Source organism: Microtus oregoni, unplaced genomic scaffold (genome assembly GCF_018167655.1).
Source record: "Microtus oregoni isolate MIOR12 unplaced genomic scaffold, Mior012 000006F_ref0000085, whole genome shotgun sequence".
Classification (NCBI taxonomy): Eukaryota; Metazoa; Chordata; class Mammalia; order Rodentia; family Cricetidae; genus Microtus; species Microtus oregoni.
Window position 1 is genome coordinate 56,986,060 of NW_024543065.1, and position 24,319 is coordinate 57,010,378.

Here is a 24,319-nt window from a genome sequence, read left to right on the forward strand (position 1 = left end):
TTCACTGGAGAGTCCACCACCCTGACCCTGAGTATCCCAGATCCTCAGCCCCAGGGGGCATGGGGGTTAGAAGGGGAAGGGTGGGCGCAGCACAGCAATGGATGGCTGGGGAATTACCGTTTTGGCGATTGATGACTGGGACAGCCAACAGGATGGGAGGAGAAGCGGGAGAAAAGAGGTAAAAGAGACAGAGACGACAGAAGTACAGTGACACAGTTGGGGACAAAGACACCGACACACAGAGATACGAGCATGGAGAGAAAGAGATGGCCATAAGGAGATAGGAGGGAGTGGGTTAGCAAGGAAGAGGAGTAAGGAGAAAGCGAGGGGAAGGAGAGAGGGAGAGAGGGACATGAATGAGAGAGAGAGAGAGAGAGAGAGAGAGAGAGAACGAGAACCCAAGAGAGGCAGGAGGCAGAGGTCAGGATGGAAAGTTAGACACGTCAAAACACAGCAAAGAGAAGACTTGATTAAACGGATTAGGGGCATTAATGAACAGCAACCAGAGTGAGACTTGGGGCACGTGGAGGGCAGGTCCACGAGGTGATGGGAGAGGTAACACCAGACAGAATGACACCCAGGGTGGATCCCATGGGAAGGGAGACCCTGGAGGGATGGAGGAGGGTCCTCAGGACTGGGGATCACAACCCTGGGGGAACCCGGGGGAACTCTTGGGAAGGGGGATGTCTTGGAGGACCAAGGCTGTGGGCTGGGCAATGGCAGTGGATGGAGAGGGGATCCTGAGGAAGGTGATGTTCCAGGGAGAGGAGGACCCAGAAGAAGGTCTCACCAGTTCCATCCTCGTTCACCATGCCCAGCCCCTCTGCCTTGTTCTGCCTCTCAAAGGCATTGAGGTCCAGGACACTGGGGAAAGAGTGATTGAGGTGATGAGGGTCTGGTGTCTGTCCGTCTGTCTTGTCAATGGCCTGACAGTTCCCACTGTGGCTGAAGAGCCATGCAGGACCAGAAGGAACGGACTAGAGGGCAAACAGAACCCAAGAGCAGAGGGAAGCTATGTCCCGGCCCCACCCCTAGCCTTCCGCAGATCCTCCATCCCACCCCTCACCCTGTCTACCTTCTGAACAATCTTCTCACCCTCTGCCTGAACCCCACTGGCTCCTACCCTCCGTCTGTGCCCCCAGCCCACCCTCTACCCTAAGCTTCCTCCACCGTGTCCCTGTGAAGAGAGGCAGGTCCAGTACGCAAGCTGAAATCATGAAGAAATGGAAAACACCAACTAACAAAACCTACAGAGGGGTAGGAAAACATCAGCCGAGGGCATGAAGGGAGGAAAGACAGATGACAAAAGCCGCACAATCTAGTTATCCAAGAGTGCCTGAGCACCCTGCTGCGCCCTCCTTTGAGTTGCCAACAGCCTCCCGGTTCTGCGTGTGAGCCGATATTACTACTCTCCTCCCCCTCCCGTTTTTGAGATAGCTCGGGCTATCCTTACACTCTCTGTAATCCTCCTGCCTCTGCTTTCTGAGTGCTGGGGTCCCGGGCACACATCACACCTTCTATCCTTCCTTCCATGCTGGAGAGACTGCCAGGCCTTCCACAGCCTAGGCAGTCACTCTGCCACCAAGGTATAGCACCAACCTGTAACTCATCCTTACAACTTGTGACATTTGGCCTTCCGCTAACTCTTCTAGTCAACTCTAGAATTCACACTCCTCTGTGCCGGTCGCTTTCCCTGGCCCGGAACACTATAAGCAGAACAGGAATAGCCCAGGGAAGGAGGACACAGCCACCCAGGAAAGCAGAGCTGGAAGTTAGGCAGGGTCCCACCTGCAGGTCTGCATCAGCGCCTGGATACTCTGGAAGAAGCCCACTTCCTTCTTGTCCTTCAGATAATCCAGCATTTTCTGCAGAGGAAGCAGGAAGGAGATGGGTGTGCGGGAGAACTGGGAGCCACTTGGGAACACCCACCCGCACCTGCTCACCCACTCTAGTTACCTGTTGCACTTCGGCATTCCCCCCATTGAGGATGGAGATGCCCAGTTTCAGGGTGGAAGACACCATGGCGCCTGTCTCTCCTGGAGGTAGTGGAGATAAGGCAGAATAAAAAGCAGCCATCACAGGGATGTGAAGGGAGGAGACGGAGTGTGAGCACAGATTGGGGGGGGGGGGGGCGGGCAGAAGGGAGACTGAAAGGCAGGCATGCAAAAGGAATTTGCAAGAGCGGAGTGTGTATGCAGGTCGGAGGCACGCAGGGAGCCGGCAGGGTAAGCAGGGATGGGTGCACCGAGGGCGATGAGGTGGACGTGTGCTCATAGGGGAGGAGGGGAGTGCCTGGGATGCGGGGAGGCAGACGGCACCTTTGCAGGCACTGATCATCTGCAACACCATCTCAGCGGCACCCCGGTTGTGCAGCCGTGACTGCTGGTACAGAAGCCTCTGCTTCTCCATCTCCTTCTCCTGGGGTGTTGGGGGAGCAGGTGTCAGTGGTCAGCAGCCTAGCCAGGGTCCCCGGGGCCTCACCCTCCTCCGTCTGTCTCCCTAGTCACATCTGCCACTCTACGATAGTGAGATCCCTCCATCCCCCCCAGGGTCTTACACCCTGCTTGTCTCCTGTACCTGGCTCAGGTCTAGGGACCTCAGGCAGGTCAGTGCCTGGAGTCTGTGAACGTGCATGCAGAAAAGCCCCACGCTCCTGTGCATCACTCTCTAAGGCAAGACTGGCATTCCTTTTGCTGTGGAAGTGTTGTCAGAGCCCATGGCTCAGTCACTAGAGCATCCGTGTCCCAAAGCTGCCTCAGACATCAAACACCACTTAGCGGTCATGACAGCCTCTCAATTACCCCCTGCTACACCTTGCTTCAGATCCAACTACAGATTTGGTTCTGATAAAGGTCTTACAGTGCTGGCCTGGAACTTCTGGCCATCCTCCTGCCTCGGTCTTCCAAGTGCTGATATTACAACCATGAATCACTATGGCTAGCTTATGTATTTCAGTTTTCAAATATATTTTTAAAAAGATATTTATTTTCTGTGGTTGTGTGTGTGTGCACGTGTACGTGTGCATGCACACACACCTGAGGATCTATATATGTAATTATGCAGTACCCACAGAGACCAGAAGAGGGCATAAGATCCCCCGGAACTGGGATTACAGAAGTTTGTAAATTGTGTGTTAGGAACTGAACTCAGGGCCCTCTTGAAGAGCAGTAGCAAGTGCTCTTACCCACTGAGCCATCTCTCCAGCCCTAAATATCTTTCTCAAAGGTCATGGTGCCCCCTAGGCAGGCTTCAAACTCATGATTCTCCTGACTCATCCTCCTGAATGCTGGATTACAGGGGTCTGACACCGCAGCTGGCTCCTGTATTGTACTCTTACCCTGCTTAGCCACTGTCTTCTCTGAGATACTTCTATCGAGATACTCTCCCACCAGGCTGGGCCAAACACTGTTTCTGGGCTGCTGTACCCACCCACACCCTGAGTTGGCCCCACCCTCCACCCATGCCTCCCTACACCACAGTGAATAGCTTGTATTATTCATGTTTGCTTCCTGTGTCCTTAACCCTTGAGGGCTAACTCTGTGGCTACCAGGTACCCAGGGATAGCTTTCTGCTCACATCCTCAATGAATGGGAGTCAAGAATTCCCCACCTTTCTTCCGGGACCCCGCTTCCCACCTACCTCGAAGGACACTTCCGATCCCTCCTCTTCACCTTCTTTGCCATTTTCCCCGCCCTCCTCCAGGTGGCAACTCTGGGGAGCAGCATTGGTTGGTGGTGAGAGTGGGCCAAGTGAGTGTCCTGTCCCCCACTTGTCCCTTCAGTGGGCGGGGCACTGCAGCTGGGGAGAAGGCAACACTGCAGAGCAGAGGCAGGACTCACCTTGGCCATGATGTCAGCATACGCCATGTACAGGTAATCCTCGTCCAGTTTGCTGAGGAAGGAGGGAGACCAAGTGGTGACACCTCCCCACTTTCTTCTTTTCTTTCTTTCTTTCTTTCTTTCTTTCTTTCTCTCTCTCTCTCCTTCCTTCCTTCCTTCCTTCCTTCCTTCCTTCCTTCCTTCCTTGTTTTGTTTTCCGAGACAGGGTTTCCTAGCTGTCCTGTAGTCCAGGCTGGCCTTGAACTCACAGAGCTCTGCCTGCCTCTGCCTCCTCCTTTCCTTTTCTTGAGGTAAGGTCTAGTGTAGCCCAGGTTGGGCTTAAACTCAAGATGTCCTCTGAGTGCTGGGATCCCAGGTGTGCACGCCCATGCCTGGCTGCTGTGGTGCTGGGGACAAATCTCCCAGCTGAGCTACATCCCCTGGTCTTCAACGCTTTCATCTCATTTTTCCAAGGGCTGGGATTACACAGAGGTAGTGCCGTGCCCAGCTTGAAGCTGCCCATTTCATTGCTGTTATTTTAGAAGGCTGGCAGGTGTTCTCCGTGTCTTTGCTGTGGTTCTATCGGGTAGGTAGGTATATTACCAGCCCCATTTTATAGATATGGAAACTGAGTCACAAAAGATCTTGATTGGATAAGGTTGCATGGCTTGCACTAGGATTTGGCCTACACAGACTAACTCTAGAGCCACAAGTTTCCCACAGATGGGAAACAAGGCATTCGGCTTCCCCGTGTCCCTTCCGGCTATGATAGGTGGATGTCAAAATCTTGACCCATGAACTATGTACATAGGATTACCAAGGAGAAAAAGGTTAAATGCCTTGCTAGGGGTGTGGAAAGGGAAGGCTCGCCTTTCCTGTCTGGCACGTGGTCACGATGTGAACAGTCTCGGCTGCACACTCCCACTGCCATGCCTTCCCAGCCATGATGGACTGAAATCCACCAAAACTAGAAAGAAAATATATTTTTTTAAACAATATTCAGATGTATCCCAAGCTTGCAATCCTAGTACTCAGGAGGCTGAAGCAAGATCATCCTGAGATTCATAGAGAGACCGTCTCAAAAAGAACAAAACCAAGCTGGGCAGTGGTGGTGCCCGCCTTTAATCCCAGCACTCATGGGGCAGAGGCAGGTGGATCTCTGAGTTCGAGGCCAGTCTGGTCTACAGAGTGAATTCCAGGACAGGTAGGGCCACACAGAGAAAACCTGTCTCAAAAAAAAAAAAAAAAACCCAAACCAAACCAAACAAACCAAAGAACGTGAGCCAGTGTGCAAGTTCAGTGACCAGTACTGAGTCAGCTGTAACGAGCACTTCATAGATGGTGATCTATTATTCATTTTTAATTTGGTCTATGTGTGGATTTTTTTTATTTTTTTATCTTTTGGTTTTTCGAGACAGGGTTTCTCTGTAGCTTTGGAGCCTGTCCTGGAGCTAGCTCTTGTAGACCAGGCTGGCTTTGAACTCACAGAGATTCGTCTGCCTCTGCCTCCCGAGTGCTGGGATTAAAGGTGTGTGCCACCACCGCCCGGCTTATGTGTGGATTTTTGAAACAGGGTTTTCTCTGTGTATCCTTGGCTGTCCTGGAACTCTCTCTCTCTGCAGACCAGGCTGGCCTCCAACTCACAGAGACCCACCTGCCTCTGCCTCCCAAGTGCTGGGATTAAAGGTGTGCAGCACCACTGCCTGGCAAGAAATTTTCTTCTAACAAACCTAGGTAGTATCTTCTGTGAGCCCTCAGACAAGATGCTCTTGTGAAGTGTTCAGCCCCTGCGACAATATACAGTAACTGTTTACTGTATACAATGTGACACCTAAGCGACAGTATACAGTAGCTGTACTGTATATAATGTGACACTCCTGCAACAGTATACAGTAGCTGTACTGTATACAATGTGATGCTAAAAGGTCGATGATCAGGGGCTAGGAAGACCGTTCAGAGGGCAAAGGAGCTGCCAAGGACGGTTAAGTTTCATTACCTGGACCCACACATGGCTGAAGGAGAGGACACATGAGCACTTTGTACATATATGCACACACAATGAATAAATCTATATAATTTTTTAAAATAGGTCAGCTATATTTTCTTTTTCTTTTTCCTTTTCTCTCTCTCTAGGGATCTTTGGGATGTTTGGGGGACAGGGAAGAACCCTCACCTCTTTTCAGTCAGAGCAGTGCGGCTGAAATGCAGAACCAGCTGGTGGAGGGGGTCTGGCTTCTTCTCTTCCACCTCTTCCTCCTCTTCCTCCTGCTCTCCAGCTTTCTGGAGGGATGGGGTGAGGGCTGGAGGATAGTGCTTTCGGGGTCCCCTTTAGTCTCCCCTCATAGCCTTGCTGGACTAAAATTTTTTCTTTTCCCAAATCAAGCCTAAGGGGTCCCCATTTCTTTTCTTTTTAATTTTTCTTTTATTTTATGTGCATTGGCATTTTGCCTGCATGTATGTCTGTGTGAGGGTGTCAGATTCCCCTGGAACTGGAGTTACAGACAGGTGCGGACTGCCATGTGTGTGTGCTGGGAATTGAACCTGGGTCCTCTGGAAGAACAACCAGTGCTTTTAACTTCTGACCCATCTCTCCAGCTCCCAGGGGTCCCATTTCTGTGTGGAGGATCCCCTAGCCCCACCCAGCCCTGCTCCACATCCCCAGGCAGTCCCCGGCTCACTGATAGATCATCTATCATGCGGTCCTCGAAACTGTGGTCTTCCGTCAGGATCCAGGAGGCCTTGTAGCTCTCCAGGAACATGTTACATGCTCGGTGCCTGCAAGGGCAAAGGTGTCTAGGCCACTGTGTCTCCCGAGCACCCTCGCAGCTGCCGCCCTCAGTCCTAAGACTTGACCCTATTGGCCCTCCATCCTCCCCACTCCCAATTCGCTTTCCTTCCTTTAAGTTCCTGGCGCTCTCCTCCTCCCCGGAGGCCTTACGTGGGCAGGTTGTACAGGGGCGTCATCCGGAAACAGGCAACCACTGCCCTCCGGCGCTGCTTGGACAAAAGTTTATGCCACACCGCCTTCTTGGACTTGTAAGGATGCTCCGTCTGGATAGTGGAACGTTATGTCATGTCCTCAGATCCTGGTACTGGCCCGAGTCCCACCCAACTCTGAGTGGAGCTGCCCATGCGTGTGTAAGTCCACATGCAGAGCGGAACAGGGTCAAAGGAACACGCGGGCTCTTCCGCCAACAGACCCAAGGCATCTTGGGGAGACCTCACTCTAGCCCCAGTGCTTTGGCACACTTGTCCCTAGATGCAATATGCTCTTTCCACAGATTCACACACCGCTCCTTACACACAAGGCTCCATCCCTAGTCCCACCCATCACTATCAGGCCCCGCCCACAGACGCAAGACCAGGCTCTGCCCACAGCCACAAGTGGCACCCACCTGGTCCAGGTGGTAGAGCACAGCAGACACCTCCTGGACTCGGCGCACAATTTTCTCGGGGTCATCGGCATCTTCCTCGCGACCTGGGACACCGCGGTACAGTGCCATCTGCCAGCGAAGAGATGGGGAGCCTTCGACCTAAGGGGAATAAGGACGCCTGCGTGAAGGCACCTACCTGGCCCCTTCCTACTACCAAGCTTAGGTGGCTGCATGAGAACCAAGGTCCTTCTTCAGAACTGGCAAGGGGATTAATGGGTCAGAGCCCTTGCTGCCAAGCCTGAAGATCTGAGTTCAATGCCTGGGACCCACGCTGTAGAAGGAGAGAATTAATTCCTGCAAGTTGCTCTCTGACTTCCACAAGCTTGCCAACACACACACTAAATACATAACTTTAATTTAAAAATAAATTTTAGCTGGAGAGATGGCTCAGAGGTTAAGAGCATTGCCTGCTCTTCCAAAGGTCCTGAGTTCAACTCCCAGCAACCATATGGTGGCTCACAACCATCTGTAATGAGGTCTGGTGCCCTCTTCTGGCCAGCAGGCGTACACACAGACAGAATATTGTATACATAATAAATAAATAAATATTTAAAAAAAAATAAAAAATAAATTTTAAAAAAAGGTCACCCATTCCACGCCTGGTGCTTCACACACACAGAAACACACACACACACAAAGCACTTACCTTTCCCTGAAGGTTGAGGTTGTTTTGAAGGAATTCACGCACCTCCTCGTCTGTGTCTTTCTGGGAAGATAAGGCCCACTGGGTCACTCTGGAGTCCTCCCCCTCCCCCATGACCACAGCCCTCCCCCTCCTACACCTGACACCCAGGGCTTGATGGGTACGACCTGGGGAAACGAGAAGAACATAACTGTGGGCTGTGGGCGGGCAGGCGTCTAGGGAGAGTCACAGGCTCACCTTGAAGGCACAGAGGGATTAGTGAACCTTGTGGGGGGAGGTGACAGGGGACACCGTCAAAACGCAAGCAGCCCAAAGAGGGACTTCTCAGGAGCTGAGTAGGATGGGGAATTTGGAGGATCAGGGGAGGTAACGGGGGGCTATGAGGGTAACTGGCAAGATCAGCAGAGGGTATAGGAAGTTGGGAAGGTCGATTAAATGTCTGGCTACACAGGGCCAAAAGGAAAGTTAGATGGGTCAAGAGGGACCTCACGGCTCAAAATTAGGGTCCTAGGAGGCTAAGGTTGAGGAGTGGCCTTTGGAGTCCCAGGAAAGGGGTCGTTGCAATATAACAGATCAAGTACCCTCCGGGCCTTAGCGGGGTAGGAAACTGTCCAGTGCTTAAGAGGGGTCTTGGGGCAAAATTTTGGAGGGCTTCTTACGGGTACTGAGGTTGAAAAGAGGTACCATCTTGCCATTCTATGTATGGGAGAAGTAGGTCCTGTGGAGGTTTTGGGGGTCCCAGCTGGATTAAGAAGTCCTAGGGCCTGGATTAGTTGATCCTTAGGACCTTTCGGGACCTCAGAGGTTGGGAGTGGTGGTTGTGGGGAAGGGGACATTAGGATTCTGGGAGGCAGTTCTTTGAACCACAAAGGTTCACTGGGTGTCTGAAGACAAAAGGAGGTGAGCCTGAGGGTTCCAGAGGGACCCAGACCTTCAGCCATGAGGGTATATGGGGCATTCAGTTATAAGGCGGTCAGTGAGTCTCAGGAGACTTGAGGGGGGTCTTGATGAAGAGTTCAGAGACTCCAGGTGTCTTGGGGGATCATCAGGGTCTCAGTGGTTATAACACAGCTGTTGGGGAGAGGCTGTTGTGGAGTCCTAAGGTTCTCTGGTTGCATTTGAGGGTTAAAATGTGTCCAAATCCTTAGGTTTCTGGGGTGCAGTCCTCAGCATCCTGGGACAAAGCTCAGAGAACCCTAGAGGGTTTGGTAAGCATTTGGGGTCCTACAGGGCTTTGGGGGATCCTATGGTAGGATTCTGAGAGCCTCCCTTAGATTCTAGCATTCACTAGGGTCCTAGGGGCAGGGTGGGGTGGACAAGCACCAGGGCATAGCGGGCCTTGGCCAGCACAATGAGGTCCTGGTCGGTGGGAGCACACATGTTTAGTCCGATTGGCAGCATTTTCTTGAGCGTGGCCACAATCAGAGATGTCTGCACTGAGTACCGGTCCCCCCGACGCTTCTTCTTGGTGCGTTCCTGGTCTGAGCCACCTGACTGTGGGGACACAGGGCTCAGTGCTTGTTCAAGTCCCCACCCCACTGCCCCAGCCCCAACCTACAGCCATTTTACACAATGTAGCTCCTAACCTGTCTGGCAAGCCACCCTCCCTAACATCAGAGTATATGTCTATGTCCACTCTTCCCACCCCGATCTTACTCACCTTGGGCCACAGCCCTCTCCACCCCATCCAGAGCCTACACCCCAACATCTCACTAGAACCCTTCTATGTCCCTGCAAATTTCCAAGATTTAGTGAGCCTCTCTCAGAAAATTCCTGAGTCCTGTGCTGTCTTCCGCGTTCCAGTCCACTCTTCACACCCCCAAACCATGTTTCCAAGAACAAAACAAAGATGTGGGCCCACAAAGGGCACCAAGAGACAAGATAAACTGGAAGAAAGGGGGAGACGAGGACACAGGGGGACAGACGATGCAAGAGAGATCTAGAAAGATCTGGAGGCCAAAACACGGAACACAGAGTCCCACAGTCATGTCCTGGCGTCTTAGGTGCAGACCCCTCCCTGGCCAAGACCACTCCCGTCATGCCGACAAGAAATCCCCGGGGCAAACTGCGGCCAGAGCCCCATCCATGGCGATGCCGAGCATGGTTCTAGTGCCAGGCACTGCCCAAGTCCTCACATGCAGCATTTCTGAGTCTTTAAAGAGGCCCGGGCCTGGGCCCAGGGGCTGGGTGCCGTCAGAGGCTCAAAAAGGTGACATTTGGCAAGAGTCACGCAGCTCACTGCATCAGAGGGCTCTACCCACGTCCGCTGGATTCCAGAGCCCCACACATACACCTGTGCACAGCCAGGGCTGCCCCAACCATGCATGGGCCACACTCCACCCCCCGGAACTCAGCCCACAATGCATGTTGATTTTTTTTTTTTTGGTAATAAAACCAAAAAAGAAAAAAGAAAAGAAAATCCACCAAAAACCAGAAAAGAAATAATTCAACAACTCATCAACACTTGTCAAAGCCGAGAGTGGGAAAAGGAGTGGGTGGTGGGGAGGAAGAAGACAAAGATGAAGGATGAGGGCCAGGAGCTAAGGACAAAGGGTGGGGACAGGGACGGTGCGGGGGGGGGGGGGGGTGAGAGGGTGGGGCTCTGGGTAGGGAAAGGTATTAGCCAAAGGTAAAGCCATGCAGAAGGTTCCAGGAGCTAAGGACGAAGGGTGGGAACAGGGACGAGGGGGAGGGAGAGGGGGGGGGCTCTGGGTGGGGAAAGGTATTAGCCAAAAGCCATGCAGAAGGTTCCAGATGTGGCGCTGACCTGTACGTCTCCCGCCTGCTTCAACAGGTTGCAGACAGAGACAAGAAGGGTTACCCCAGCCAGACAGAGCCCCCCAGACCCAACTCCAAGTTAGCCAGACCCTGGCTCCTCTGCCCCACCCACCCAGCCTTTAGTTGAGCATTTCCAGACCTGGACTTAGAGGGGTGCTGTTTTTTGAGACCCCCCCCCCAAAGAGGGCAGCTGTGAAAAGAGAGAAGAAAGGGAGGGTATGGAGTGATGGGGAGAGGAGGAAAAAATGGGAGATAAGAGAAACGGAAAGTAATGGGGTGGGGGAGAGGAGGGGGAGGAAGTGAGGAAATAGGAGGGAGTTGGGTAAGAAGATGGGGAAGGGAAGGAAGAGGGGAGGGGGAGGGAGGTAGAGGAAGAGGAGGGAGGAAAGAAATCGGGAAGATGGGGAGATGGGGGGGTCATAGAAAAAGCGAGGAGGGAAGGAACTTGAAGAGGGACGGACATGGGGAAGAAGGGTGCCCTGAGAGCTAAAGGGGAAATGACCGGAGACTGCTGGTTTAGGAGGGGCCAAAGAGGTAGTCCTGGGGTGCCCCCACCCCCACATCCACAAATTGGCTAAACACTCACCTTGGCCATTTTGCTCTTATTGTCGGCCGTCAGAAAGGACATGTTGTTGATCTCATTCTGGACCACAAAGTTCTGTTCCTCTCGCTTAAAGTTCTGGTGGGGGAAGCAGTGTGGGGCTCAGGCCCAGAGACAGGGAGGAGGCACCCACTTCGGGACTCAGGAAAAGGAGAGTGGTGGGGGCAGGGACTTGTGTGGGTGGGGGTTCACACAGGGATAGGGACTCACATGGGACTTGGACCAGTAGATGAAGATTTCGCCCACCATCCTGAACAGCTCCTCTGCATTGGGATTGGGCTCTGTCAGCCAATGTGCCCTGGGGTCCAGGAAGGAACAGGTAAGGTGTGCAGGTGTCCCCAGGGGAGAGGGTCACCCAGAGAGACTCAGAGAACCTCATGGGAACCAAGAATGTTCAGTGTGTGTGTATGGGGGGGGGGGGTAAGGAAATCTGGTCAATTCAGTGAAAAATTAAAATTTCAGCCCTTAAAAAAAAATTTAATTTAGCCCAGGAGGACTTGGAACTCACAGCAATTCTCCTGCCTCAGCTACTTGAGGCATACCACTGTACCCAGTATAGAATTTTCTATTTACCTTTCTAACCACTATGAACTGAAGATAACTGATGCTGTGGATGGGAGGATGAAAGTGTCTTCTGCTGTTTTTTTTTTTTAAACAAGTCCTATATTACTGTGTGTATAGTGAAAAAGCTCTATGTCCAGCATCAGGGGAAGGATAAAGAGGCCTTGTAGGGACGGGCATGGCAGCACACCCGTACCCCCAGCTCCAGGAGGCTGAGCCATCAGTCTGAGGTCAGCCCAGGGTAAATGGCATGTTCCAAGCCAGACTGGACAATAGGGAGAGAACCCGCTGCAAGCAAAACAAAAGGAAGAAGCATGGTGCACTGGTGCTGTGCAGCCAGCACCGCTGGCTGGGCTGTGTGACAGCTGTCACAATTCCCTTAGTCAGTAGATCTGTACTCTGCTCAGTACCCTCTCTTCCCTACGTTAACCAGAAGGTCATCCCAATAGCCCAATTCTTTTCTATGCCTAAAGATAAAAAACGTGGCAGAGGGAGAGGAGAGCGGGGTCAGATGATAAGGAGATGGTACCAGCAGAGTGTTCTGGGGTGAGTGCCTGCCCTCCTCCCTTTCTGCTTAGACAAGAAGGAAAACAAAAACAACAACAACGAAAAACCCCACAACAAATAAAGCCAAGCTGGGAGAAAAGGAAGTTTCTATTCAATACAATTTTGTGTCTAAGTCTGAAGGTTTCTAGTCCAGGATGAGTTAACAGATATCAGCATAATTTTGCTCACAAAACTTATGGCTGAACTTCGAAGGCTGAGGCAGGACATTTCTCTGCGTTTACCAGTCTAGAATGTTCTCATTCTAACTACACAGAGAGACTTGATCTCAAAACAACAAACAGCAAGACAGCAGCAACAACAAAGACCGCATGCTGATTTGGTAGTAATGAATCGCAGTCCAAGGAGGTCCAGATCTGCAATGGCACTTGCACAGAATGCACACCACTACTTCCCATTCCGTCCCCTGGCAGACATAGCTAATCAATCATAGAGCCCAAGGCAACCTTACAGTCTTTTTCAATCCAGAGGGATTTTGGAGTTCAAGCTATGTAGCTAGTACTTTTGGTTTTAGGAAGATATTAGTTAGCATGCATCTTTTTCTTTTTTTTAAATTTATTTATTTATTTTAGGTATATGAGGTTCTATCTGCATGTATGCCTTTGTGCCAGAAGAGGGCATCAAATCATATCATATCCCAACCATATGGTTGCTGGGAATTGAACTCAGGACCTCTGGAAGAACAGCCAGTGCTCTTAACTGCTGAGCCATCTCTCCAGCCCTGTGCATCTTCTTCTTAAAGACCTATGTTCTTGGGGGGACTATTAGGCTAACCAGATGCCATCTAGGCTCCTCTTTTCTCTCTGTGGAGGAAAGCCTGACCATTGGGCTTCACTACAAGCTAGGAGCTTAGTTCTACACACAGGTAGACACGGTGCTGGAGGTGGGCTGTAATAAGTCTCCCTGTAGTGCATGCTCTAACCCTCATGTGGTAAGGGAGCAGAGGAGACAAACCCAGGAAGGTTGAAAGTGTGTGTGTGTGTGTGTGTGTGTGTGTGTGTGTGTGTGTGTGCATGCAGGCACTTGCCACTGTGCATATGGTGTTGTCCTTGCTACCTTGTTTGAGACACAGTCTCTTTGTTGTCTCCACAGGGCTCCAGGCTAGGTGGGCTGCAGTTTCCAGACACTGTCCCATCTCCACCTCCCATCTCACCATAGGAGTACAGGGATAGCAGATGTGAGCTGCTGCGTCCGCTTTACATGGGTTCTGGGGTTCGAACTCAGGACCTACCACTTCACCCACTCAGCCATCTCCCCAGCTCAGAGGGGATAGGGAGGGGAAAGGGCTGGACAGGGCTGAGTGGGGTTGGAAGAGCCCACGGGGGTTAAGGAAGCCTGAGTCTGGCCAGGGCTTTGCTGACCTGTTGTTGTCCACATAGCGGATGAGCAGAGGGTAGAGGGCATACAGGTCCCGGCAGAGCACGGAGAACTCATCCCGCACCAGGAGCTCGCCCTCCTCAGCTTCTGCCTTGGCCTCCAGGCGCAGCTGCTCCTCCTCAGCCACCACCTTCCCTGCACGCTTGCGCAATCGCCCAATGGTGGGGATGAAATGGGAGCGCAGGAGCTCAGGCCTGGCGCGACTCACAATGGGCTGGGCGAACACTGCGGGAGGGTGGGTGTCTTTCACTCCTGACCTCTGGCCTCCAACATAGCCCCTGACCCTCATTCCCAGCCCATCCCCTCCCAGAACCCCCTATTCCAGGGGCACCAACACACTGCTCCCCCCCCCCCCAACCTCCGGACACTGCCCTGCAGACGCACCAGCCAACCGCTTCATCCATGAGGCCTCGTCTATGCCCAGGTTGTTGACGATAATGCGAAGGATGTTCCCCAGTAGGGAATTGAGGTGGTCGGAGGTGACGGCTGTGCAGGGTGGCGGAGCCCCTGCAGGCAGGGCTGGTGGGGGTGCCTCGGGTCCTCGCTCCCACCAGCGGGGCAGGTAGCTGCACAGCATGGGCAGTGTAATCTCGATCACGTGTGGCATCTCCGTGTAGCGCGCCCCGGACTCGGCCAGCCCCCCGATTTCTGCCATGAGCCGCTCTAGCACTGGGATGTCAGGACACATCTCCTCCACACTGTTGGGGAGCCCCAGGACTGGGGTGCAGGGACAGGTTAGGGTATGCCAACTGTCACTGCTCTACAACCGGCTCTGCAGCCCACCTGCCACAAATGAATCACCTTGTACCTAGAAGAGTCCCCAACACCCCGTCCTTCCATCTAACCTGCCAACCCAGGTTCCTTTCACAACCCTTCCACTGAAACCCAGTGGCCCCCAAATCTGATTCACCCCTAAAGTCACACTCATGTGCAAAATTTGGCCCCAATCCAAACATGCAGTCCTGACGTGGGACTTGTCTCACTCTGTAGACCAGGCTGCCTTGAACTCACAGGGGGCCACCTGCCTCTGCCTCCCGAGTGCTGCAAGTAAGGGCATGTGCCACCTTGGCTAAAATGACATGGAACTTCCTCACTGAACTTCTGAAGCAAGAATCCCAATTGTTTTATCCAGACATGGTCTCGGGCAGGCCTTGAACCCTAAAAGCACTTTCCGACCCTGATCCCCCCCCCCCACCCTTTCTGAGATAAGACACAGTGAAGTAGCCCATGCTGGCCTGAAACTCAGCCTGCAGAGAGGAGGGGCTTGTGCTGTCACAGCCAGCTTGAGCCAGTTCCATGTTTCTATACTCCATTTTGTCCCTTGGAACTCAGTTTCCCTGTTCCCTTCCCTGAGCTGGAAATAGATAGTTGGGAGTGGGGGGGAGGGAGGAACTGAGTCTCAGGCGGCGCAGGCTGGCCTCAATTTTCACTAAGGAGTGAAGATGACCTTGAACTTCTGACCCTCCTGCCCTTTCCCTTCCAGGGGCTGGGGATACAAGCTCCCGCCACCACAGCTGGCTGGGTTTGGGGAGATAGCGTGACCAAAGGACATTTTCTGAGACCCACACCTGGCTCTAACCCCGGGGCTGTGAAGACGGGATGTTTGCCTGTGGCTGGTCTAGTTACTTCTGAATCTTGTCCCTAAGTGGCACTCCACAGACACTGAATGAAAAACTCTCTCACTCAAGCCTCAAGGACGCTGGAAAGTACTCGCATCCCCAGGCTTCATAGTACCAACTCCGTAAAGAACCTCACAGCTCCCAGTTTCACTCTGACCCCACAATTCTCCCAATGCAGGGGCTTGGGATGGTCCCCTAGAGCATGGCAAGGGCGTGCAGCACTTCTACCCAGGAGAATTCTCAGCGGCTCTGTGATGTTGAAAGCAGCCCCAGCCCACACAACTCACTGGCCCGCTCTCGAGGAGACTTGGTGGTGTAAACGGAGCAGGCGTTATATTCATTCAGCTGAGGCTCCAGAAATGCCACTGGCATGGCTGCGGCCAGGCGGGCCAGGCATTCCCCAAGGGCTGGCTGCAGCCTGGAAGAAGGGCCGCAGTTAGCTTCCGTGAGTCCCTCCGCGGAGTTCTGAGTGGAGTCCCTTCCTGCACAGAAGCGCCCCTCCTGGTCCTCTTGTGTGCACCCTTCGCTGCGCGCCTTGCAAAGACTTGTATGCAAACTGAAATGTCCCCAGCATGCTGCCGCCCCGTTTCTCTGCAACTCCTACCAGGTCAAGCTTACTCCCCAGAGACTCAAGCACACTTAGCTAGTGTCTGTCTGATTTCCACACTCTCCCAGATCCCACAGCCTCTGCTTTTACGTCTGGCCTTTCTACTACGCGCCCTCTTGTGGGTACTGGGGTGAACTCCAGCTATCCTGGTACAGTGGCAGGGCCAAGATTAAACATCTACAACTTTGCATCCCAACTCCACTTCACAGGTCCCCTCCCTTCCACCATAGCCCCAGAGTATGTCCCAATGTCCTTACTTTTCCACGTAGGGGTTCCTGGTGGTGCCCAGAGAGTAAATACTGCACAGCGTTCGGTAGCAAGACACTTGCACGTCATCCACTGAAGGGAGGGGAGGAAGAGGGAGGGTCTGGGCTGTGCCCACCATGGCAGCCCACTACCTACCACTTCTCTGTCACCACACGGCCGGTGGGTAAGAGATGAAGCCATAGAGCCCGCCCCCCGGCATTTATGCTTTGTGATTCAGCCAAGACCAAGTCTCTTTTAGCCTCAGGTTCCCCATCTGTGAAGTGGGATCAATATAGTACCTTCCACATTGGATAGTTTGAGATCAAATGAGTTTATTTATTTTTAATTTGTGCTCTTAGGGATAGAACTTGGAACCTCACACACTCTAGGCAAGTGCTCTGCTACTAAACTACACCCAGTCCTCAAATGGATTAATATCTATCTATCTATCTATCTATCTATCTATCTATCTAGATGTTTATTATGCACACAGTGCTCTGTCTGCATGTATGCCTGCATGACAGAATAGGGCACCAGACCTCATTACAGATTGTCGTGAGTCACCACACACTGGAGAGCAGCCAGTGTTCTTAACCTCTGAGCCATCTCTCCAACCCTGGATTAATTCTTAAAAAGCACTTAGAAAAGAGGACACAAGATGACAGTGGTGGTGCACGACTTTAATCCCAGCACTTGGGAGGCACAGGCAGGTGGATCTCTGTGAGTTCAAGGCCAGCCTGGTCTACAGAGTGAGTTCCAGGACAGCCAGGGCTACACAGAGAAACTCTTTCTTGGGGGGAAAGGAAGGAAGGAAGGAAGGAAGGAAGGAAGGAAGGAAGGAAGGGGAAAGGAAAGGGAAGGGAAGGAAGGAAGGGGAAGGGAAGGGAAGGGAAGGAAGGAAGGAAGGAAGGAAGAAAGGAAGAAAGGAAGGGAAGGGAAAGGAAAGGGAAGGAAGGAAGGGGAAGGGAAGGGAAGGGAAGGGAAGGAAGGAAGGAAGGAAGGAAAGAGGACACAGGAGGTGCTTACTAAAGGGTAGTTGTCTGTTTTTCCTTGACCTCTTAGATGAACATGTCAGTACTTCCTCCAGGACAAAGCACACACAGGAGCGTGTGACGTTGGGTGTGATCCCACCTCCCAGAGGGCCAAAGTAAGAACACTAACTATACAAATGCGTGAGACAAAAGGAGGTCAGGGGAGGTCAAAATTGAGAAAAGACGACTGAGAGAAAGCTGAATACAATAGAGTGACTTCAGAACATCTGCATTTCTCCTGTGTGTGCATGGTATGTGTATGTGTTCTGGTGTGTGTGCACATGGAGCCCAGAGGTCAAAAGCAGTCAACTGCTCAATTTCTTTCTTTACAATTTAATTTTTAAAAAATATTTATTCAAAGCTATCTGTGTGTTTTATTTTTTAAGATTTATTTAATGTATAAATGCTCTATCAGCATATATATCTTTATGACAAAAGAGGGCACAAGATCTCACTATAGATAGTTGTGAGCCACCATGTGGTTGTTGGAAATTGAACTCAGGACCTCTGGAGGAGCAGTCAGTGCTCTTAACTCCTAAGCCATCTCTCCAGCCCATAATTTAAATTTTTAAGGACAGGATCTCACTATGTAACTTTAGCTGGATTGGAACTCACTATGGAGCCCTGACTGATCTAGAACTCACTACATAGATAAGGCTGGTCTTGAACTCACAGAGATCCACCTGCCTCTGCCTCCCAAGTATTGAGATCACAGGCCCAGCTCACCTTGGTTTCTGAGGAAAGGCCTCTCACTGACCCTGGAGTTCACATATTCTGCTAGTGGAGCTGGCCAGCGAGTGAGCCTCAGGGATGTCCTTGCCTGTCCTCCCAGCACTGAGACTGCAGGCACATGCCACTGCATGTGGTTTCTACAAGGATACAGGGATCCAAACCCAGGTCCTCGTGCTTAAACAGCTTTTCCAACTGGGTCATCTCCCCAACTTTGGGAGTATGAATTTTTAAAACTTAAGGACAGCTGAGTTCCATGGTGCATGCCCGTAATCTCAGCACTTGGGAGGTGGAGGCAGCAGGATCAAAGACGAAGGCCTGGGCTGGGCATGGTGATACAGGCCTTTAATCCCAGGACCAGGACTTGGGAAGCAGAGACAGGAGGATCTTTGCAAGTTCGAAGCCAGCCTGGTATACAGAGCAAGTTCCAGAACAGCCAGAGCTACACACTGAAACCCTGTCTTGAAAAACCAAAATAAAACCCAAACCAGCAACCACACACAAAAAAACCCCACAAACAAACAAACAACAACAACAGAAACAAAACTGAAGGCCATCAGGATGGTTCAGCAAGCAAATGTATCTTCCACCAAGCCTGACAACCTGAGTTTGATCCCAGAACCTATGTGGTGGAGGAAGGGAACCAATTCCCTCAGATTTATTGTCCTGTGTCCTCCACTAATGTTGGCATGATTCTACCACACAATAAAGAAATAAATTTAAAAAAAAAAAAAACCCACCCCAAACTAGTAAAGATTCTAATTTCAAATAGAAAGTGAGTTCAGGCACAGCTGTACTATAGCCTACAGCCTACAATTCCTGCAGGCCTCACCCTTACACACGCCTCCCACCCCAGAAGCAGTAGCACCTACTCTGGTTTGAATGTAAAGTGTTTCCCTCAAAGGCTCACATGTTGCAGAATCAAGGCAGTGCTGTGCAGACATGGAAGTCTGAGATCTGATTGGGCCATAAGGGCTCTGATCTCATGCTGCTGGTGGATTCATAACTGGACAGAGACGGTGGAAAGTGGAAGGTGGGGCCACACTGAAGGAAGTAGATCCTTGCAGACAGGCCTTTGGAGGGTATGCCTTTTCTCTGCCTCTTTATCTCAGTGTCTCTCCCCGGTTCCCATGAGGTCAGCAGCTTGCTACGTGTTCCTGCCACCATGATGCCACCAGTGAAGGGAGCCAAGTGACCAATTACTGAAACTTTGAGAGTGTGAGTCCAACAGATCTGTCCTCCATCTGAATTGTTTCTTTTAGCTAGGCCGTCACAGGGAGAAACCCCGACTAAGGGGCCCTTCTAGACGGTTCATCACAGGGCTGCAGCAACTCCCTGCTGCCTCTTCCTCTGCCTGGGAGGACGCCAGTGAGGCATAGTGCACCATGAGGGAAAGACAGTGCTTTAGAGAAGGCAGAGCAATGAGACGGAGGGAACTTGAACTTCTGCTCTTAGGACTTTATGATCTACTTTGGCGACTGCTATATTCAAGAGAAAGAAACTTCTAGCTTCTTTGAGTTACAGTGATTAAGGGTCATTGGGTCTCTGGTGCAAGTGTATGTGCGGTGCTGGAGGTGGAACCCAGCCCTCTGTGCTTGCTAGGCAGGGGCTCCACCACTGAGCCACACCCCAGCCCCTCACTGGGGGATTCTAGGCAGGGACTCTACCACTGAGTCACACCCCAGCCCCTCACTGGGGGATTCTTGGCAGGGGCTCTACCACTGAGCCACACTCCCAGCCCCTCACTGGGGGATTCTAGGCAGGGGCTCTACCACTGAGCCACACTCCCAGCCCCTCACTGGGGGATTCTAGGCAGGGGCTCTACCACTTAGCCACGCTTTTAGCCTTTCATTGTGCAGTTTAGGAGAGCTATCACTGAGTCTTATTCCCAGCTCTTCACCGCTCAGTACCAGCCCAGTAATCCACTATTGAGTTACATGTCTTCAGCCCTTGTTTTCTTTTTGCTTTAGCCCAGGCTGGCCTAGAACTCCCTATATATAGCTCAGGCTAGCCTCAAACTTGCAGTCATCCCCCTGCTTCAGTGTCTTGAGTGCTGAGATTGTTTACAGCACCACCGCTGTGGCTTTTGAACTCACATTCAGTGAATGCCTTCTGCTCTGCACACTTTATGAACTCTGTGCTTTGGCTATGGAAGAAAGCATACGCTCTAACACCTAGTGACCACCGCACGCCTCAGGCCAGGCAGTGCTGATCAAGCAGACGCCCCACCCCTGCCCTTGCCCTCGGTCTCAGGAGTCCTTACGGATGACATCGTCTCCGAACTGGTGTTGGGCGATGTGCTGGAAGAGGGTGGTGAGGACGGGCAGCAGGGCCACCGTGGTGTAGGTGAGGTTCTGGCCCACGCCCTTCACTTGGGTGCGCGCCTGGGACACCTTGCCTAGCCGCAGGTTCTCCACCATCTTCTCAATGTCCTCGGAGGCACTCTCAAAGAAGGAGCGGAGCCCAGCCTTCACAATCTCGGGGCCTGACTTCATCACCGTTCTAGGAGGGGTGTGCAGAGCTGCAGAGGCAGAAACGGAGGCCTCCCTCTCCTCCCTTCCCCTCCTTTCCTCCTTTCTCCTCCCCCCTCCTCCCATTCCTCTTCCTTTTCTGAGACGAAGTCTCACAATGTCACCTAGGTTGGGTTTCAGAGAGTATAGGAGAACTGGGTTTGGGGACATGATTCAAGTGTGTATGAGCGCCCCCAAGCCATACCTGGCGTCCAGAGAACGTGCCAATATGTGAAGACAGTTGACCACAGCTGGGGCATCCGTCCCTGGGAATGGAACACGGGCCAGGCTGAAGGAGGGGCCCCAAGCCAGCACGTCCTCACATCCATCACAACCCCCTCCTCTCTGACTCCACTTCCTGGCTAGGTTCATAGCTACCCCACCTAGGCTCCACAGTCCCCCGGGTGTCCTTCCCACCCCTGGCCCTGACTGCCCTCCTACCCTTCCTCCCTCTTCCTTCTAGCTCTGTCCTCTCAGGGCTGTCCCTGTGTAGGACAGTGGCCTGCATGATTAACTTGCCCACCTCCAGGATGACCCAGTCCAGGTTCAGAGAAAACAATAAACATAAGAAGGAGGCTGAAGCTGGAGTTCTTTCTTCCAGGTGGACTTGGTGACAGAGGAAGCAAGGGAGACCTGGCAGAAAGGCTCAGACGCAGGGCTACTTACCAAAGAGGGAGACTCGGTGGCGGACAAGAGCAGCAAGCTTACAGAAGAGGCTGAAGAAAGAGAAAGGAGCAGAAGGACAGGGGAAGAGGGAGTGAGGAAACCAACTAGATGAAAGATGGTGGTGAGATGACCAGAGGAGACAGGAGCCAAAAGAGAGAACCCAGCTTGGAAGCCACAGACAAGGACTGCAGGAGTGGCTCATTTGGAGAGAGTGATGGCCTAGAATCCCCCAGTGAGGGGCTGGGGTGTGGCTCAGTGGTAGAGCCCCTGCCTAGAATCCCCCAGTGAGGGGCTGGGGTGTGTTCACTTATAGGCTGCTTACTTAGCCTATGTAAAGTTCAGTTCTCAGCACTGCAAGAGACGAAAAGTCACAGCAATAACTGGGCAGTCGAGGTGATGGAGGCAAGGCTGCCTCTGTCATAGTGATCAGTCTGTGTCACTTAAGTCTTGGGAGACACTTTAGTCCCAGGGAAATTTGGACAGTTGGTCACTCTAGAGCATCCCAAGGCGGAAACACCCACCAGAGCCCCTAAGAGTCAAGGTCAGGAATGAAAAGTTTGGGTAAGGTCAGAGGTCACAGGCAGCTCACCTGGTGATCATTTCCTTCTCCTTGTTGGAGGCATGGCCACCACTGCCCAGCACTTTGGCCGGTGTGGACAGGAAGTAGAGACAGTGGTTGGTGAAGTATTGGTTGATCAAAGGGAGCAGAATCTAGACAGGAAAGGAAATGGGGTGGGTAAGAGGTACAGGGACTCTCCCAGAACACAGTGCCTCCAGTTTCTGAGTCCGCCTCTCACCTTGGCAAAGAATTTAATCTCCTGCTCATGTGGAGACTTCTCCACTCGTCCACTGCTGACCACAGCCTCTGTGGGAAGGGCAAGAAGGGGTCGTTGTGGGTTTAAGCAGAGGAAGGGACACCGGGGACAGAGTCAGGAAATAGTGGCAGATAAGTTCCCTCCTGCTTTCATTCATACCTGCCCTGGCCACAGTCAAGCCAGAGGGCCTCTGACCACCTGGGTGAGGTCCCTACTCAGAGCTGTCCTGTGGCTCCACCTTTGTCCGAAGGACAAGCTCTTGTCTCCCATCTACCCGCCAAGCCCACTGCACCTCATCCCATGTCCTAGCACTGTCCCCTCCAGATGTCCAAATGCTCCCCTTTACCCCTTGTCATCTTGGCATAGATGCCAGTGTCCTCCATGTCTTCCTTGAATATGTTATTTAAATGGCACCTGGTTCCACACTACCCCCCCACCCCCAGTTCTTGAAATCCTCTTTCATGACACTAGAGTCATCCTGGAACACACAGTTTAGTTAAGTGTGATTCTGTCTGACTCCAGAACAGGGATGCAGATGAAGAAGGTCTTTGTCTTCTCCCTGCTAATCAGTCCATCCCCATCACATCCAAAGCAGAGTCTGGCCAGTAACTGATGCTCAGTAAGCACTTTTGGGGAGAAGTCGGTGACCTGGTGCCCTAGGTGAATCTTCCTGGTGCCCTAGGGATGACGTAGAAAGTGGGGAGGGAATTCTTCCTACCCAGATGGGCGATGAACTCCTGGGAAATGTCCATCCAGCGCAACAGCTGCTGCAGGAAGCCAAAGGCAAATCGCTTCTCAATGGAAGACGTGTCCAATTCCATGTCCTTAAGGCCTCTGCATGGAGAGGCAGAGAGAGGTCAGCTCAGACATAAACCCTGGTGGTCAGTCTGTGAATGCTTTCTTTCCCCCAGGTCTTCCTCTACCGGCCTCTTCATCTCAGGTTGTTTTCAGAGTCTTGCTTCCCCAAGCTCTCATCTCCTTGGCCTCACCCTTGTAGCCAAGTCTCCACCCAGAGGCCACTCTCTTTAGTGTCTCTTTCGGCCTGACTACACTCTCCAGGCTCCGCCCCTCTAGGAGGGCCTCCTTTGTAGCCCTATTGTTCTCAGCCCCACCCCTTTGCTTCCTTACGGTCCCGCCTCCGTTCCCAAGCCCTGCCCCCAATCTCCTTCCTTCCCGCCTGCCTGTGGTGGCCTCTGCCCAGGTTCCCGGCTCACGTGCCTGGTGACAGCATAGCCGTTCATCTGCAGAAACTTCAGCAACTCCTGGGCCTTCTCTCGGTCCCGTGCCTTCTCCTTAGCCGTGAGCGTGTCGTAGGGGACCAGCAAGGGATGGGACCCACCCCCTGGGGACAACAAAAGGTTAGAAGTCAAGGGTCGGGGAAGGCATGTTACTCTCGCTGTGGTTCTTGCGGTTGCGTACCTGCACAACTAAAAAGGTGCTAGCAATGCCAACATCTCTTGCCGATGCTGGACTGTAGGGCGGTGGAGCAGAGTAACACCATGAAGCCCAGACTCGAACCCAGGCCCCGTGACCGCAGGATTTACGAGTGGGGGACCGAAGAGAAGGGAGAAGGAGCCAGAGGTGCGGAGGAATGGGTGTCCTCACCTTTGGCCTCCAGCTCTTGCTTCTTCTTTCGCCCCCATGTGTTGTGGTAATTTTCTGCCAGTTGTTCGGCCATGGCCTGGAAGTGGGACGCAGAAAGTCAAGGACCATATGCAGGTGGCCCTTGTCCTTCCCAAGTAGAAAGTTGGAGGCCTCACCTGCAGCTCCCGGGACAACGTAACCCCGCTGAGGTCTGGGGGCTGGGGGTTGTAGCCTTCTCGAGGGTCATATGTCTGAAAAGTCAAGAGGGGGAAGATCCTTGATGGATTAGTAGGAAGCCCAATCAGCTCTGACCTTGCCTCCAGAAGCCTCCCCTGCGCCATTCCTTTTAGGCTCTGTCGCTAAGACACCCCCCTCCGCTCTTCAGTCCGTTTGGTGCGGAGATTTCTGCTCAGGCTGCCCCTTCTTACTCTACCTGCCCGCTGCCAGGCCGCATTGCAACCCCAGTCATCCAGCCACACCTTTTCATGAACCCTCTACCGTTTGGCTCCGCCCCTCCCAGTCCCACCGCATCAGAACCACCCTTCCCAGCCCCTCCACTTGCTCAGACCTTCACTGCCTGCTAGCAGGCTAACCTGGGCAGTCTGGGATATCTTCCTTGTTTTCTTCTTCTCTGTCTTTTCCTCCTCACCCTCCCTGGCCTTCTCTACTGTCCACTCCCAGGCAATCATGGCTTTCAAGGACTCCTTGATGGGCCAGCGGTAAATTTCTTTGTCCT

The 24,319-nt window shown here is 52.5% G+C and overlaps 1 protein-coding gene across 2 annotated transcripts in view; it reads right to left on the bottom strand.

Moving 5' to 3' along the window:
* Window positions 1–24,319, bottom strand: part of Ryr1 (ryanodine receptor 1) — a 127,066-nt gene that overhangs the window by 39,369 nt on the left and 63,378 nt on the right. Inside the window, exons 54-83 of one of the 2 annotated variants that reach the window (XM_041653297.1) lie at window positions 24,177–24,317; window positions 23,760–23,834; window positions 23,605–23,680; window positions 23,218–23,341; window positions 22,718–22,833; window positions 21,982–22,049; window positions 21,774–21,895; window positions 21,185–21,234; window positions 20,724–20,784; window positions 20,272–20,510; window positions 16,260–16,341; window positions 15,683–15,813; window positions 14,161–14,493; window positions 13,761–14,001; window positions 11,485–11,572; window positions 11,260–11,352; window positions 10,663–10,677; window positions 9,219–9,389; window positions 7,899–7,958; window positions 7,214–7,351; window positions 6,757–6,869; window positions 6,497–6,593; window positions 5,992–6,098; window positions 3,840–3,891; window positions 3,640–3,711; window positions 2,319–2,418; window positions 1,957–2,036; window positions 1,789–1,865; window positions 791–864; window positions 118–135 (exon numbers count right to left, since the gene is read on the bottom strand). In XM_041653297.1, the coding sequence (XP_041509231.1) occupies window positions 118–135; window positions 791–864; window positions 1,789–1,865; window positions 1,957–2,036; window positions 2,319–2,418; window positions 3,640–3,711; window positions 3,840–3,891; window positions 5,992–6,098; window positions 6,497–6,593; window positions 6,757–6,869; window positions 7,214–7,351; window positions 7,899–7,958; window positions 9,219–9,389; window positions 10,663–10,677; window positions 11,260–11,352; window positions 11,485–11,572; window positions 13,761–14,001; window positions 14,161–14,493; window positions 15,683–15,813; window positions 16,260–16,341; window positions 20,272–20,510; window positions 20,724–20,784; window positions 21,185–21,234; window positions 21,774–21,895; window positions 21,982–22,049; window positions 22,718–22,833; window positions 23,218–23,341; window positions 23,605–23,680; window positions 23,760–23,834; window positions 24,177–24,317 (3,214 nt within the window). The remainder of the gene's footprint in view (window positions 1–117; window positions 136–790; window positions 865–1,788; window positions 1,866–1,956; window positions 2,037–2,318; window positions 2,419–3,639; window positions 3,712–3,839; window positions 3,892–5,991; window positions 6,099–6,496; window positions 6,594–6,756; window positions 6,870–7,213; window positions 7,352–7,898; window positions 7,959–9,218; window positions 9,390–10,662; window positions 10,678–11,259; window positions 11,353–11,484; window positions 11,573–13,760; window positions 14,002–14,160; window positions 14,494–15,682; window positions 15,814–16,259; window positions 16,342–20,271; window positions 20,511–20,723; window positions 20,785–21,184; window positions 21,235–21,773; window positions 21,896–21,981; window positions 22,050–22,717; window positions 22,834–23,217; window positions 23,342–23,604; window positions 23,681–23,759; window positions 23,835–24,176; window positions 24,318–24,319) is intronic. The other variant, XM_041653298.1, reaches the window with a different exon arrangement.